The sequence below is a fragment of the Melopsittacus undulatus genome, chromosome 3, assembly GCF_012275295.1.
Source record: "Melopsittacus undulatus isolate bMelUnd1 chromosome 3, bMelUnd1.mat.Z, whole genome shotgun sequence".
Lineage (NCBI taxonomy): Eukaryota > Metazoa > Chordata > Aves > Psittaciformes > Psittaculidae > Melopsittacus > Melopsittacus undulatus.
In genome coordinates, this window is record NC_047529.1 from 106,834,012 (window position 1) to 106,851,641 (window position 17,630).

Consider the following 17,630-nt stretch of genomic DNA (forward strand, 5'->3'; position numbering starts at 1 on the left):
GTAAAAAGCAGGGATGTTGTGTGTGAACCAGCTGATGGCAGTGAAAAAGACAACAGTAAACAGGTGAGAATGTACATGATCTTAAACTAGACTGTGTTAGTATTTGAATATATGTTTTGAATTGTAGTTAATATCCTCCTAGCTATAGTTATATTAGAAGTCTGACTCAGAGTTTATTGTTACAATTATATATTGTCTTAAGCTACAGTGAAATACAAAAGCATGTATGTTCCTGAATCCTTTCTAAATATGGGTGCCCAACAGCCCAAAATAAGATCTTTAAAAGCTCTTGTCAGTTGCTGCTAACCCTGCAGTCAGGGTTAGGTTGTGCACTCATAAATTAAAGCCAGCACTGCTGCATTTGAGCTTCTGGACTGAACTCTGTGACTGTTGAAAGTGTCATGTTGCTGAGCTCTTAGGGATGTCTTCAGAGTGGTCCAAACCCAAAATCTAAACAGACTTGTAATTGAACACAGGAGCTTGTAGAGACTCTCTGGGCATTTGGAACAGCATAATTTTTGCACAGCTGATTCTGTTTGCCAGTGTAGCTTTGGGGATATTGGAATGTTTTATCAGATTCAAAGAAGTGATGTTAATGTAATCCAAGATTTAAAGTATTTTACATAAAGTATTTTTTATTTTTTTTTTTTTTACAATTTCTTTTAAAAATCTGTCTTCTGTCTTGGACAATATTACATGAATACACGTTAATTACATATTTAGTGCCTGTGTAGTAATGGGAGTGAAAGTCTTCCTCCTAGGAACCTCATAAAGAAAACTTCAGAGGCTGCTATTTATTGTGAAGCATTTTCCTGGAGGAAATTTTCCTGAGTAACTATTAAAATATGGGAATTTGAAAGAAAAACAGTTTTGCTTAAAACCCAGCTGGAGTCCTGCAATTGTTGGTGGAATCTCTTTAATTTGTTATAACCCACCAATCTCTGTCTTTCCAAAGCAGAGTACAACGTAGAGCCTCACATCATGTACTTGCTTTTACCAAATATGCACAGTATGAGTTAGCCTTCATCATTTAAATTATCTTTTCATAACAATAAACTGTAGCTCTCAAGTAGGAGATAGAGACATTATAGTCTGTTTTACATCATCTTACCTTTTTCATATTCAGTGTAAACTCTTTATTCTTTCATATATGATAGGAAAATTCTGGTTTATGTTGCTAATTTGAATAACCAAAATCAGACCTCTAATTTTATACTCCCTCTGTAAATCCATGTGAATGAATCTAATTTACATGATTAACAGAATTATTTTCATGTAGTTAGTGTTTGACTCAAGTGTCCTGAAAAACAATTTTTTTTAAATTTGAAATTTCTTTTTCTGAAGGTTTTAAACTATTTGGTAGAAGCAGAAGGAAGCACTTTAATACTCCTTATGAGATACTAGACATTAATTTTAGTGTTCTGATCACCGTTATTAAGTAATTTCTCAAGATTCTTTTTATAAGTAAATTTTCATACACATAAAATGCTGGATATCTTAGCTCAGAAAAACTCTGTAATGAAGGCTGAGCTAAGCCATCAATTGGTTTGAAAATGTTTTTCATGGCTGTTATATACATGCCTTCTTTGATTTATTTTTCTAGATCTGCTATATGACCAGTCTCTCAGTAGTTATTGAAATTAATTTATTTCTCTGCCCTTTGTTCCCAGTCATCCTCAGCAGAGAAGAAATACCCTATTCTTCGCACAGCAGTTTACAGAGCAAGCAGAGAAAGAAAACACAAAGCAAGGAGAAGAGAGGAAGGCATTTGTTTTGGAAATGTGTATGTGAAATTCTATTTCTTTATGATAACTTCCTGTTCTCTGCTATTTGAAACTTGAAACAGCAGTGGGTGTCTTCTACTGAATTAATTGACTACTTCCCTGTGAATCCTGTGAAGCTTGGACTGACGCTCAGGATAAAGCTTCTAATTCTTGGTCATTGCAATAGAGTCTGATCTCGTTTATGTCACTGAAAATCTGGAGAAGTGCTAGTGAAGTCATTGCAAATTGATACAGTCTAGTCAACAGGGAATGACAGACTATGTGAACCTGTGCAAATATATTCCTATGTACTGTGTTGCTGTCACATGTATACATGAGGACAATGCTGGTTTTCAAATTTAATGATAGAATATGATGGCTGAGTTGGTTTGTTTAATGTTTACTGTCTGGAAGTGAAACTAAAGGCGTGTTCACATTGCTCTTAGATACTGTATCAAAACCCCTTTGAAGTGGCATGACAAGGTGAACAGATGATGTTTAATGGCCAAGAACTGAAGATTCAGAAAAATTGCTGTAGTGGGATCCTGTCTCTAATATTAGCAGGAGCAAAGGCTATTTAGGGAGACCACACAAACCTGCATGGCTACATTCTGTGGTCCATTTCCCTTGTATTCCCTTTACATCCATAGTTATTTGATTATGAATATTTTGGGCTGTAGTGCTGCTGTGTATCTGTTTATGAACCTGTTGACCACAAACTTTTCTTCTCCTTTTTTGAACCTCCTCATGCTGTCATCTTCTACAGATACCTGTGTCAGGAAGCTCTAGAAGTTCACAATCCCCAGTCTTCTGGCAGTTCATCTTTTTCTTTCCTTTCTCTTTTACACAGGTGATGAGGAAGGAAAAGATTTTTTTCTGAGGCTGAAGAGTCATGCATGCCTTCTTACAGGCAAACCTCCTTTCCTGAATTTTGTAGATTAGATTAAAATCACACTTGGGGAATTTTATCCTAAATAATTTTGGGGTTCTGTTGGGTTTTTGTTTTGGGGTTGGGGGGAGCTGCTAATGAAATTTGTCAGTTTCTTCTCAATGGATTTTGAACTAATTGATCTCTTGCATTTGAACTCATATGAGACCTGTAGACCTCTGGAGGTTGCGAACATCTCAGTTTGTGAAAGATCAGGTTTTGTATGATGGGACCTCAATTTTCATTAGTCCTGAGCTAGGCACAGTGGTCTCCATCCCATACATCAGGAAGTATCTGACCAGTAAGGATCTGCATTCTGGTTGCACCATCAGCCACCATACATGCTGCCAATTGTCTATTTTAATTAGTAGGTGATGTGAGAGAAATTGAAGATGAAAGTATTTCTAGGGAGTGATTAGGGAGTATTAAAACATGGATTAGGAAGCTGCCAGTCTTCATTAGTTTCAGTGCTCACAGTACGTTATTTTGTATTTGTGTATTTGGCCTACTAAAATTTTTTGCTTTTTCTTCAGAAAAGCATGTTAAGTGCTGCTGCTAGTATATATCAGGGATTGCTAATAAACAGATTTGTCTCATCCTTCAGGGACTGTATTTGACTTTGCCAGCACTTCATCATTCATCAGTTGAGAGGAATCATATTCGGGGTTTCATTTGCTGAGATTTCGCTTTTTTGCTCTCACTCCTGTTTTCTGGAGGCAAAACTCCTCTTAGCACAGAACTGTGTGCACTGGCTGTGCCATCCAGTTCAGTACAGTCTAGTTCTCCACTCCTTTTTTTAGATTTTTCTGAAGTTCTTTAAGGAGTCTTCTGTGCTCTAAGACTGTCAAGAAAGGATTTTTCTAACAGTTGGCTCCCAGCCCCAAAAATAAAGGATGCCCCTATATCTTTGAATTAAAGAAGATAGAGTCTCCATTCAGGGCTCAAGTACAAGATAATTGCTAACCACCATAATTCTTCTTTCCAGCCAGGGCTTGTGCATTTTATCTTTTGGAATAAATATTCATATTTGATTGCATGTTATCATATGGAAAATGTAATTCATAGTGAATGAGGGCCATTACAGAGGAAGTTTATACTGATCTACTGATCTAGGGAAGATGACAGCAAACCAGTACAGTGCAACAGTGTCCTAGCTGGAGAAGAAAGAAGTTATGGAATAGGGAACTTTTGAGATGTATTTTTTTTGTATGACTAGTACTCACTCCTTCCTTTTAGTAGTTTGTATGTTGGAATTCTATCCTGGAAGGGAAACTTCAAGACTTTTGTATTGATATTTCATTCTTTTGTGCGTATATAGTCTGTGTAGGCTGTTGTTAAAGCAGAAGGTTCTAGCACATGAGTTTTAGTCAATTTCAGCTGCTTCTAAGTGATTCTTCTTTGATGCCATTGCCACTTTGATGTAAGATGGATTATGAATTAGCCTTTTCAGTTTGAATTATATAGCCTGAATTTTTTACAGCATATTCAGAACAGAGTTGGACCAATGGTTGAAGTATAAATTATCTTGATTTGTTTTCCCACCACTGTTCCTGTGGTTTAAATTTGGTTGTTATTAAAGATGTAATTGGGTAAATGAGAGCAAACTGTGCATGAAATCACTACTTCCTTCATGGTTTTTATTCATTTTCCATTTTGTCCTGACAAGGGAACTTTTTTTTGAACTTTGGAGATTAAAAATGTATCTAAACTGTGTGTGCTTTTAGTGTATGCAGAGGCTGTCACCTGCAAGCTGTATAAGAAGCTGGTGTTTGCTAACTTTTCTGTGTTCTTTGCATTTTAACTGCTGCTGGTTATTTTTCTTATGTTCATACAGGCAAGCTAATGTAGTGCATATACTTCTCAGAGCTTAACCTTGAATTACATTTTCAGGTGTATTTAACTTAAGAGGTTTTCAGAGTGATTTACAATCGAAGAATGAACTTGAAGAGCCCTCAAGATAATACAAATCCTGTGTTACAAGATTCTTATTTGTATGCTTTCTCTAGGAAAGCATTTAATTAACAAAATACTGCTTATTATGGTTTTGCTTTTATAGCAGATACCATGCTGTTAGAATTACTAAGAATGAGAACAAATTATACCATTGATTTTGTACTTTTTTTTTAAGTAGCATTTTCTTAGTTGTGTTTCCTAGAGCTTAAACTTAGCTTAATCTTCGAGCTCTTTGAGGCTAATCAAAATAATGGTCAGGCACTATGCAATCCTGCTTCTGATGCCTATAGCACAAGAGGCAGGGCTGCAATTTTATTTTGGTTTCTTTCCTCACCCTTACTGTATATCTTATTCATCATGAACAAAGCTCTTACTCTGTGTCATAGGACAGCTGTGTCCTAATCATAAATGCAAACCATTTTACAAGTCTTATTTTAGTTGATTGTTCTATTTTGCCTGTAGGACTGAATCTTCTTATTTTTTTTCCTTCCTAAAAGACTATATTGTTCAATTTTAGACTCACAGGAATACATAAGGAGGGAAGAGAAGAATCTGTTTGTCAGCCTACTAGCATTTCAGAGCTTGAGACAAAGTTAAAAAGCAGCATAACAAAACCAGCATCCTTAATGTCAAAGAGTGAGTATTTGAAAATTACACTTCCCACAACTTCTGCTTGCAAAGGAGTTCAGCATGGTTTTGGCACACCACCTTTGTCATATGTGCATGCTAAAGTACCCAAAATGACAGAAAGAGAGGTAATAAAAGAGATTACTTTCTTTCCTCATCATTGTAACTGTTCTTTTCGAAACAGTTGTAAATGTACGGTGTCCCCCTGTGCATTTCTAACAAAGAATACTATAAGTCACTGGCATTCCAGGTTTTTACTTCAGGTGTCCTCTGACAGTTAATTTTCTTTTTTTCTGCTGAAAATAGACTGACTGGGCTTCTAATATTTGGTGAGATGTAATACTGCAATGGGCAGCTGTAGTATAAACATACACTCTGTCTTTCTCTCTAGCCTTTGGAAGGGAATTATTTTCTTCCTCTGGGCATTTAAGGGGATGCAAGCCACACTTTAATTGTAGGAGGTGAATATAGAAAAGACTCTTGCAAAACTTCAGATCTTTCAAAAACCAGAAAGTTAAAAATGGAACAGTAGAGATGTAGCACAAACTATAACTCAGTATACCAACTGTAAAGTGCGTTCTTGTTTTAAGAAGTTAGTTATCCATACTTCCTTCATGTGTGGATTTACCTATTGAAAGTTTAAGTGAGAAGGCTGTGTAATGTGTCTCAAATATGCCTTTTCCAGTATACTATAATTAAAACTAAATATGTAATTGTATTTTCTATTGTCCTCCAACCAATTTGGGATTTTCTGAAGAGTGAAGTGAGATCATCTCTCTAAAGTACAAAACCATAATTCATAGTTGTATGTAACTACTCACAAAGACTTAGAAGCTCTTGTGATCACAGTTCTTGCTCTTTGAAAGTCATTGTAAGTTTCAAACTGATGGCAATGGGTCAAAATTTAAGCAAACCTGCAAGCTGGAATTCATTTACTGTCAATGAGTTTTGGATTAGGCTTTGACTGAAACTTGCAAAACATGTTTTTGAATCAATTGCGTCCTATATGTCTTCAGCACACTGAAAAAGAAAATTGAGAAACTGCTTTGTAAAACAAAGCATTGAAGTGTAGGGTGGCTCTGGCTGGGATGGGGTTAACTTTCTTTGAAGTAGTCTGTATGGTGCTGTGCTTTACATGTGTAAACAGTAAATTTGTAAACTGCTAGAACAGTGTTGGTAAGGCACCAGTGATTTGGGTATTGCTGAGCAGTGCATTTCATGACGTGCAGGCTTTCTTTCAGAATAGATGAAAAAGTTTTCTGGTCATAAACATGGCCAAGCAAACGGCAAAAGCCAAAGTGAATGTTATCCTCCATACCTCATGGTATACATAGGAAACAAATGCTACATTTCCCATTCAACCGTATTGAATGATGATCTTGAACACAAGTTTTAATATACTGTCAACAAAAAGAAACAGCTTAATTAAGCCCATCAAAATGCGTTTGGGGAAGTAGACACTGGAGAAATTTAAATTTGTAGGAAGATTAACAGATTAAAAAGTAATTGTGCATAATGATCTGCTTTAAACGACTCATATTTTCCTTTTTGATGTGTCAGTTACAGATAATGTTAGAAAGACTGAAATGCAAACAGCGGTTTTGGAACCAAGTTGCCATAAAAAGAATCGTGAGCAACTGGAAGTTGAAAGACCTTCTAAAAAGCCCTTCAGAACCAAAGTTTATTCTTATGATAGAACAGGTATATAACTTGCAGTAGTGTGGGGGAAGGCTGTGCTGTCAGTACTTCAGATTTATATTCATTTAATGGAGAATATATTCAACTGGCTATTGTCTTTCCTCATCTCTTTCCTGTGTTTAGAGTAAGAGTATACCTGTAAGGGAAAGCTGTAAATGAGAGCATACTGTCATTTTAAACTCTATTTCAAAGGCTAATAGCTTTACCCTCTGTATTTACCTTTTGATGTTTGGGGCCTTTTTTTATATCTGATCTCAGAGCAGAATATCAGCTAGCATTTGGGGTTTTATTTTCTTTTTTTTATATTTTATAGTTAGCTACAGTAACTTTTAATTAGAGGTTTGCAAGGAGTAGTTATGTTTCCCCACTTGCCTTCCAGGAGCAGTGTGGGGGAAAATAGATTTGGGCCATTATTTCTCCATTAAAGCCTGAGGAAGTGATACCACAACTGGATTTTATTTTTAGATTGTTTTATTTTTTTGCAGATGTCTACAATGTTTTCTATGCACATTGTAATAGGGGTTAAAAACCATGGGGAAAAAAATATTTTTAGTGCTTTCCATGACTTCTCAAATTGGTTTCCATAATGTTTATAGTATTTTTGTTCATCTGGGGAGTTGCTCTTCTATACTGGACCTGATTGGTTTGATTTCTAAAGGAGAGGCCTGTTTGCCTGTAAAAAGAACTTTCCCTTAAATTTTAAGAAGAAAAATAGTTATTCTTTTGTTTTCAACATTCTTTTTGTTTAGCTGAGATTTTGCTCTGACTTCAAAAGCCTTTTCTTTGAAACTTTTAAGCATTTGAAAAAGTCTTTGGCCTGTAAATCATGTTTTCTGACAAGTACTTTGAATTCTGCTGTGTAAATTACACCGAAGATCAAAAGATCAGCATTAAGTCTCAGGAAATTAAAATTGCTTTGCACACATTTGAACCATTGCTCTTCAGCTGCAGGAAAATTTGAAATAGACCTTCTAGGTCATGTTTTCAGTGTCTTCCAGCTCAGTCTGAATAACATTAGACCAATCCTCCACACTTGTTAAGGCTTATGCAATGAAACTAAAGAATGAATGGCTGGCTGGCTGACTTGCTTGTGCAGTGACTCTAAAGATTTTATGTTTAAGGGGGAAAAATACCCCACAAGCTTTTCTTTTTCTTCAGAAGCAAGTGATGATGATGCTGTATCACATATCTTGAGGCTTCGAGGCAAACTTGGCTGGCAAACAGATGTGCAGCCATCTGAATTGTTACCTGGAAAGGCTAATGTGGCCAGATTGCAGAAGTTCACACTTGAGGTGATTTTTTACCTTTCTTCTCACATCCTGTGCAATTACACAGAAATGATGTTGGTTATGAATCTAAAATACTTATATCCTGCAAGTTTTTGCTCTTCAAAAAGGACAGATCTGTTCTTAGAATCAACAAAATGTTTTAAAGGAATAAACTATTAGAATTAATTCTTATTAGCAGAGTTGAATTCTAATTTTTATATCTAGGAAGTGGAAACCAAATTACATTTTGCAATGGTCAGAGCCATAGCAGGGTTCTGGGAGGAGATGGTACCTAAAATTGTACTGAGAGGAGAGTAGGGATCCTAGAACTACTTGTTCCATCTCTGGTTGCATAGCAGTTACTTAAACGTAGCACTTAGCCAGTGTTCCCAATAGTTAAGCTATTCTAATACTAAACAGACTTGTGGTCATGTCTGTCCAGATCAGACATGCCAATCAGGAGGGCAGTATTTGTTGAGTGATACTGGGCAGGCTGTTCTTGATGTAGCCAAATGAGAGGTTGCCTGTGTTCTCTTACTAGTTTGGTGCATTCAATAACAGACACACACATATCTGGTTTAATTATAATTAACATTTAACTGTAAGTTAAATGCGTACTTTTTCATGAATAAAAAAATAATAAATAATACAGAAAACCCCACCAGGTTTATTTCAATGTGCACAGTGTTGTGAAATATTTTGGACACAAAATGAAAACAAAATTTGTGTTTATCCCTTGAGACTTCTGATTTCAGATATGACTGCAAAATATTTAGGAAGCATTACAGTTGTCCACAAATCCACAATTTCTTCCAATTAAAATGATGTATTTTCAAAACACCTAGACACCACTGATATCTCTAGTCTTTAACTGTTAGGTGTTTGCTACTTATAGGCTTTGTGGTGTTTTTTAAGCTTAGCAATGCTTAACAGTTTTTATAGGTGATGAAACTGAATTATTGAAAAGTCTCAAGTTTGGATAAGAGATTCAGAATACTAACAAGGTTACGTGAGACTTTTCTCAACAAGAAATAGTAATATTGAAGTAGCTGCTGGTAGAAATGAAATATTATTTAGAGTGGAAATAATAGAGTTGAAAAATGTGATGATAAGAGAATAACTTGCAGGTCAATTCAGTGTTATTACTAAACTTGTTATGCAAATGCTTGAATACTGTGTTTATCTTTTCATGATAAAATCTAGAGATATATGACTTGTAATTGTGAAAAACAAATTATACATCTACATATAAATAATTTTCTCTTTTGACAGACGCCTCTAGTGCTAGAAGATAGTGGGGAATATATATATTGTCTTCAACGAAACAGGAACAACTTTAAAGCTCCCTATGACCCATATGATTTACAGGTTGTCTCTGTGAATACAGCTATGCATAGCAAAATATATTGGACTGTTTCAGCTTCATATGTGACCAAGGTAATGTTGTACATCACACAGAACAATATGAGCCCAGAGATTTCCACAGAAAGAAGTATTTTGCTTTCTGTTATCATACCATGTTCCCGTTACATTTATGTTGCTTTCTTTGCTTACTGGTCCCTTCTAAAGACAAGTCCTCTGTTGGCTTTGAGCTGAATATAGCTCATTCTTTTGCTGAGGTGTGTATTTGGATCTTGAACCATGCTATAGTTCAAGACTACCAGTATCAGAAGATGGGTAACTTCAAACTTAGCACACACTATCTACCTTCATTTCTGAGCACAGTAATGTACAGGGAATATACTCATATTATTCATGTTCTGATCTCAGACAAGGGCATACCCTCTGCTCTGTTCATGGAAATTAGTAGTGCTTATGACTTATCTTTTCATTTTCTTCCTTTACTCTTTGCATTGCAAAAGGTCAGCCTCTAGTGACTTACTGATTAGTCTTTACTTAGTCTTGGCTGTACTTAAACACCGGAGTTTATTCTGTATCTCAGAATGAGGTCTCACAGCTGGTTTAAGCCTGTGTAAGGCAGCTGAGAGACTGGCTCTAAGCCACTATCTCCATTGCATTGGCACTGGTGGTTTCATGGCCAGTCTGCTGGATTGTCTGGCTAATTTAGGTGAAAATGAAAGAAAATACTTTATATATGTATTTGTCTGCTTGCCAGGTTAATTGCCAGTCAGATTAGAGAGCTAAACCATCTCACCAGGAACACAGAGTACCGGTATTCCTAAAAGAAGTGCTAAAAATAATACCTTTTAAGAATATGAGCATCACATTGCAGGATGTTTCTTCAGTTCTTAAATGTCTTTGAAGACAACTCAACTTTGAAGCCTTTTTTCTCTTTAGCATCAGTAAATTTTAGAGCCAGTATGACACTAAACTTGTATGGAAGAAGTGATAATTGCATAATTTACATAATTGGATTGTTGCTGGATGCTAAAGTGAAACTTTTTGTTGTATGTATGAGGTACTTGATTTAAATGTCAGAAAATTATAGACATACCTTAGAAACACATGCAATTACTATTGTTAAAATGGGGAAAATGTGTTTTCTACCAGTGGAGGTACTAACCTTTTGTAAAACCAAATTGGATAAAAAGAATAAGTGCTGGGAACCTGACTGGGGAAAAAAGGCTACGGCCTCGTTTCTTTGCCTTCAGAAAAGGCACTGTACTACTTGCTGCAGTACAGAAATTTGAAGTACAGCCAGGATTTAAATACAAAGTGACTTGTTCCAAATCATTGGTAGTAAAAGAGCTGCTGCTTGCTTTGGCTAACCCACAGAATGGTTAATTCAAAACAATTAATTGGTGCTTAGTAGCCAGTCTTCTATCTTTCGTAAGGAAATAATGAATGTAAGGATAATGAACGTAAGTACATCTGTGCATTGCCAATTTACTGTATTCTTGCCAGACTCCAGTCTATAATTTGAAGCTAATTTGCAATTCACATTTATATCCTTTTACATAGGACTACACATTCTCTTAGGAGAATGAAAATCTGTTTGCCTACCTTGTTATTGCTTTGGTACTTTGTCTACCTGAGAGATATGGCAGAAGTTTGAGAAGTGTTTTTGCAGTTCACTGCTATAAGCTGTTTTGGTGACCTATCTGCCCGCGTTATATTGGAAATCTTTCCACAAGTCTAATTCTCTTTTCCTTTTATTCAGTGTTGCATCATGTAGCAATCAGAAGATACTGATATTCCATAGTTTTACTTGCTAACAGTAAATAAGTACATTTGCATTTCTGCATCTTACATACCTGCTGTGAGATAAAGCATATTTATACAGGAAAGGTATTAAGTAAGCCTAAATAAATGGAATTTTAAATGTACTGAGGGGTTTTTCTAATTAGGGACAGGCTCAAGACATCTGCCGAATGCTTTACCAAATAGTGTTTATGTGCCATCATTACTTATTTTGAATGATAGAAACTTCTTGGTATTTAAAATAAGAACATCTAGTAACTGTAAGCTTGTTCAAAATTAAACAAAAACATGCTTGGAAGACAAAATAAAACTTGGTGAGTTTTACCACCACTGAGGTCATCAATACTCATGCTTTTTGTCTTTCGTAATAAGGATTTGGTAACGCTTGTCATATTCTTTTTGAAAAGGACTTGTGTGATTTTTCATCTTCTTTTCCCTAGTTTTCCGCAGACCCTAAATTAGGACAGATGGAAATAACAGCGGTGCCACGATGGCTGTATGAAAGATGGATGTATTATAAGTTACACAATGTGAAATTCATTTCCAGTTTCAAGTAAGGAATGTAAAAGGAAAAAAGTTAACTAATTACAGTAATACGTATCTCTGGTAATGTCATTACATGCACTAAATTTAAGGAAGCAAGTTTTCCATTTGTTCTCTTTCAGGTTATGCAGACTATGAAATAGCTTGGGCTGCTCATTTAAAGAGATTCATTCAAGTGAATTTTGTAGTGTAAAATAGAAGAAAATACATAGTGGTGAAATTGTCACATTTTTCTGGCTGGCTGTTTTGGAAACAGCAGTAAAACCATGATAGCCGAATTTTAACCTCTTGCTTTAACATATTAAACATCCATCTCCCGTACATATGTTTCAGTATTTTATTTATATTGCTTTTTGGTGGGATATGCTTGTTTCTGGTTTATTTTTGGTTTTCATCTGTGGAACATTGCTGAAAGCGATTCAGTTTTGGTACTTGACCCTGTGTCTAATGTTTGATTTGCACAGGCAAGACTTTTGTGTGTCATAACAATGATGAGATCATGAATTTCACACATTTTTGGCAACTGTATTTTATGTTTGCCAGTGCCACATTCCACGTATAAAAATTAACCAAAGTCATATTAATCTTAGTTCATTACACTGCTCCACAAAGTTCTGGTAATATTTGTTGTTACAAATATGTGTGTATATGTGTCAATTAGAGAATTAAAGATTGCTGCCATGGGAATGCTTAGAAGACAGATAAGCCAATTTTAAACTTTTAAACCAAATTTTACCAGACTGACTTTATTTAACTGTGCATTTGATGCTCTAACTGTGCTGAATGCTTAGTTCATATCCACTATCAGTCACTATCACTCTAAAGTCAGTTAAACCTTCATGATCTCTATCTGTGAGTATGCAGTACCACAGAGTAGATATGGTGTGTATAGCACAGTTCATGATTGCCTGGGTCACTGTAGTTTAGGAGGTGGGACTCAAAACCTGTCTACAAAGGGAAGCTGAAACAATAATGAACATGTTGCACCTCTTCTCCCTGCCCAACCACATGGGGCATTCTACCTATTTATAAATGTAATGTGTTTGTATTGATTCTAGAAACTTGGCCTCACCCCTGTGAGGTGCAAAAGATTACTGAGTACTTTCCCAGGCTGAAACACATGCATTGTCCTGTAGCTTGGCTGGTTTTGTTTGCTGGTTTTCCTCAGCTGCTGTTTCTTTACTTAAAGCAGAAGTAGAGTTTGTCCCCCTTTGGGGACATGTGGCAGTTTGATCACTGTTCAGTAGCCAGGAATTATGGATTCTAGGACCCTTTGTTTTCAAACTGTGGCCATATTTTCAAGGCCTTTACTGTTATCCTGTGCTTAACCTATATCCCAAAAAGAAACATCTGGTATCAAGGTCCAGTTTACACAGGACATTCCAGCACAAGTTGATAACAAGCCTAATGGCCAGCACTGGGGCTTAGTGCATAAGGCACAGTTAATTTAAAGCTTCTGGTTTGTTATTGGCAGTGGTAATGCTAAAAATAGTATTGGGCACAAAAAAGCTCATGCTGTTATGATACCTTAGGGTTGCTTATGTTTGGGTTTAAAACAAGCTAATACTAATGTTTGCTTAGTGTACTTTTGTGAGTGCAGCCAGCCTCTTCTTTAGCTGTACTGTTCATAAATGTGTAAGACAGATGAAGAGGTGTGGAGCAGATATAGAAAGTGGAAACTGGCTACATAGATCCATGTCTGTCTCCCAACAATATCAGTGCTGTTAATGAGCAGTTGCAACAGCAGGCATGACAGTCTGTAAAATTGATATGCATAAATAATTATTTCTGTTGCTTCTAGAATGAAGAAGTACTTTCTAATCTGGAAAATCAGTGTTAGAAGCAAGATGGACAAGACCAAGTCGGTTTGAATGTAGGTTTGTCATGGGAAGAGAATAAAGAATACTTCTTCTCCTGCTACACACTTTACTGTTTGCATTTGTTTTCCTTAAGTACTTTATAAAATCAAAGCTCAGGTTTCTCCAGATTAAAATTCCAGGCTCCTTCACAGCAAGATTAAAGTACCAGGAAACTTCTATTGGAGTAAGTCTTCCATGCTGTTGTGAACAGGTAATCTGGCATAATTGTCTCTGTTGAGTTATGTTTGTCTAGTGCCAAGCACAGCGGGGTTCTGCTTTATGACTAGGGAATTTTGCTAGACAGGATGAAAATAGTTATAATACAGTCTTGTAAAATGAGAGTAGTTGCACCAAACCCAGGCTAAATATGGGCTGGATGAGAAGATGGTTTTCAGTCTGCATGTTGAGATGAGTAAACAAAATCCCATAACACTTCATGTATTCTCCTTAAGGCCATTCTTTATTGGCATGTAAATAATATTTGTACTATGTAGGCTTGATACTGAAAAAGACATTGTTAACACCTAACAAGAGATTTTCCCCCCCTTTTATTGAAATGTATCCTATTTTTAAGGTTAGTCTTAGAGGTTTTTAATTAGCTGTTGTGTTAGACATTTTCTGGGGTTTATATCAAAATGGTTAACCTTCTGCTGAGAGCATAGGGATTACTTGTGCCTAGGGTAAGGAACTGGGAAAGGCCGATGGCTGTTTTCCTCCATTTGAACAATTAAGTGGAAAATTCATAAGCTGTCAGGTAGTCTTTTGTGTAGTTTTAAAGCTACTGAAATAGGAAAGGTATTTGAGTAAACAGGGTTAAAACTGCATAAAAGCTGAAAACTGTCTTTTATGGAATGCATCATTAAAAATAATACATGATGAGTTGGCTTCTGAAGAAAAAACCTCCTGTTTTCTCCTTGGTTGGCATTAGTCAGAGACACTTTCATTAATTCATACATTAATGCTTAACAGATACATAGCGCTTTCCCTTAAGCAGATTTTTTGTAGGTGGCAAGTTCATCAAAATTCAGTTGGGGCACATTAAATGACCTGACTATAGAATATTTTTAGTATGTTTTATCAAAACGAGATTTGTCTCTTGAAACGTGTTTTATGTCCTAAAATCATCCAACTTTAAACTTTTGTAACCCTTTTATAAACTGCAAAGTAGTCCTGGTGCTCTTCACACTTCAGCACTTGGGGAAACTTGTGGGGGAGCTTTTCCTGGAGACAAAGATGGTGAGATTGAGCACAGTCCCTGTAGAGTCTGTAAATCTGTGGAGGTTTTGGGTTTGGTTTTTTCTTCAGTATGTTGAAGACCTTCTTAATAGGTGTGTTAGGGCAGGAAATCACAGAAGGACTTCCCATGCTATGTTGACTGCACAGCCTGCTTATGCAACTGATTTTTACTAAAATTTGGATCTTTGTGCATGAAGAAAAGCAATTCAAAAATTATTTAATTGGATTTGTTCAAATTCTTTATATTTCTCAAATGTTGTGTTGAGGCAAAGCTCGTTCTCTTCAAACTCTTTGAAGTTTATTCATGCAATCAATTGTCATGATTTGGTTATTTGTTAACCATTCCATACATGGTTATGCTATTTCTTATTTTAAAGTCATTTAAAAAAAGTACTGTAAACATGGATAGTGAAACCCCAACACACCTGAACTGCATGTTGATTTGCTGTTTTTTCCGTCTTCCATACAAAGGTGCGTACATTACTTCATACAAATCACATAACCAAAAAACCCCTCAGTGTCTGTGTTTTGAGTTGGAGACCATATAATGGCTTTGTTATTCAAAACAAGAGGTTGTGATCTTAGTCCACTTACATGTTTATTCTGCCTATATAGTGCTCCTTTTGGGGAGTATTGTGTGCAGTTCTGGTGCCCTCAACATAAAAAGGACATGGAACTGTTGGAACAAGTCCAGAGGAGGCCACGAGGATGATCAGGGGACTGGAGCACCTCCCATATGAAGACAGGCTGAGAAAGTTGGGGCTGTTCAGCCTGGAGAAGAGAAGGCTACGTGGAGACCTCATAGCAGCCTTCCAGTATCTGAAGGGGGCCTACAGGGATGCTGGGGAGGGACTCTTCATTAGGGACTGTAGTGATAGGACAAGGGGTAATGGGTTGAAACTTAAACAGCACAGATTTAGACTGGACCTAAGGAAGAAATTCTTTACTGTGAGGGTGGTGAGGTACTGGAATGGGTTGCCCAGGGAGGTTGTGAATGCTCCATCCCTGGCAGTGTTCAAGACCAGGTTGGATGAAGCCTTGGGTGATATGGTTTAGTGTGAGGTGTCCCTGCCCATGGCAGGGGGGTTGGAACTATATGATCTTAAGGTCCTTTCCAACCCTAACTATTCTATGATTCTGTTATCAGGAGCATCTGCTGAAGAGACACCCTCCTTTTGAATATTCCAGTGCTATCAGCCAAAGGTATAAAACTCATTGCTGCTTCTCATCATCTTACTAGTACCCCAGTCCTTAGTGTGTCCTTGCTAGTACTTAGTGTGACATATTTTAATAACATTATTATAAAGGAGTTATATGTTAAATAAAGGAATATCTGCTATCATTTTAGTTGTCCTAAGTTCTCAGATTTTGGTTTACTTCTGGTTTCAGCTATTTATGCCATTGAACAACTGGTTAAAATGAATATGAATTATTTTTGTAGAGAGATTTTAAAGGAATCTTATGTAAAAAATGTAAGAAGAAAACAAATATTCTAGAAAAGACCAGGTGCTCAGCTGCTCTCTGGACTTGCTAGGAGAGAACATAAATTATGCCTCATGGAAAAAGCGCTTTAGCTATAGTTGTTTAAGGATGTTTGTAAGAACTAAAACCCAGTCCTTCACCTTTAAGAAAAACAACAGTTTTACAACAAAGAAGATCAGAAATGTCTAAACCAAAGCAATACTGGTCTCACAGCCATCTCTCTTGATGCCTTTTAGGTTCAAGGTCCATAGAACTTCTACTGCCTGACTGATCTGAATGGTAGCTCAACAAGGACCTATTCAGCAGCTGACAGTGACAGCCACCAGGACATCATTTGGTATCTCAGTGCTCATTTGCTACAGACTGCTCTTCTTGCAAAAGGGGTGAGAATTGCTTAGGTCTTGTTAATTTCACTGTTAATTACAAGCATGCTGTTACTGGTAGTAACTTCACCAATACTTTGACAGTCCATAGTTTGTGACTGTTCCTCTGTTGTACCACCTTCTGCTCAATCTGAGGACTTACTAGTGAGCATCAACATTCTTTCTTTTTTATGGTATCAGTACTAAGCTCTATTTTGCTCGTGTCTAAAATTATTTGTAGCCTGATACCCAGTGTTGGTGTTAACTCTTTTAGGGCTTGAGACAAATTCCCCAGCTTGCAAGAACTATGTCAGTAACAAAAGCTAGATCCTGACCATGTTTTCCTTCCTTTCTAATCAAGAGGGACTGAACAAGAAGTACAATTCAGATGAACAGACACAAGAAAGTTGTCTTCACGGTGTTTGATAGTAGTCAGCATTTTTGCAAGGCTACTATAATAATGTCTGCTTTGGAGGTGCAGTTGTGGATAAAGTCTTTAACCAAGGGATATTGCTCTCACTTCTTGTTCAGGTTAACTAGATCATCTGTTAAGAGAAACTTCAGCAGATATACCCATATTACTAGGACAAATCGCTTTCTTCAGGAAGACATCTGCTTTCAGATTTCAGAGCTTGCCAAATAGAGCAAAGTGCTGCAAGTAAAAATAAAAGCTCAAATAATAAAAGGAGTTCCTTCCTAAGCAAAAATGCTAATAAGAAAAAAAAGTACAAATAGAAATAGCAAAACAT

General features: G+C 36.4%; 1 protein-coding gene across 1 annotated transcript; it reads left to right on the plus strand.

Moving 5' to 3' along the window:
* Positions 1-1,683: 1,683 nt before the first annotated feature.
* On the plus strand, positions 1,684-13,940 carry DNAH14 (dynein axonemal heavy chain 14). Its single transcript, XM_034061183.1, has 7 exons — positions 1,684-1,783; positions 5,162-5,280; positions 6,832-6,972; positions 8,128-8,261; positions 9,510-9,674; positions 11,840-11,952; positions 13,744-13,940. The coding sequence occupies exons 2-7, from the start codon at positions 5,271-5,273 to the stop codon at positions 13,811-13,813; spliced, it is 633 nt and encodes a 210-aa protein (XP_033917074.1). The 5' UTR covers positions 1,684-1,783; positions 5,162-5,270; the 3' UTR covers positions 13,814-13,940.
* The last annotated feature ends 3,690 nt before the right edge of the window (positions 13,941-17,630 follow it).

Bases quoted from the DNA above. Each gene is read 5' to 3' on its own strand.
- DNAH14 (XM_034061183.1), top strand. The intron at 6,973-8,127 runs GTATATAACTTG...CTTTTTCTTCAG, and splicing joins TTATTCTTATGATAGAACAG to AAGCAAGTGATGATGATGCT. The intron at 8,262-9,509 runs GTGATTTTTTAC...CTCTTTTGACAG, and splicing joins TGCAGAAGTTCACACTTGAG to ACGCCTCTAGTGCTAGAAGA.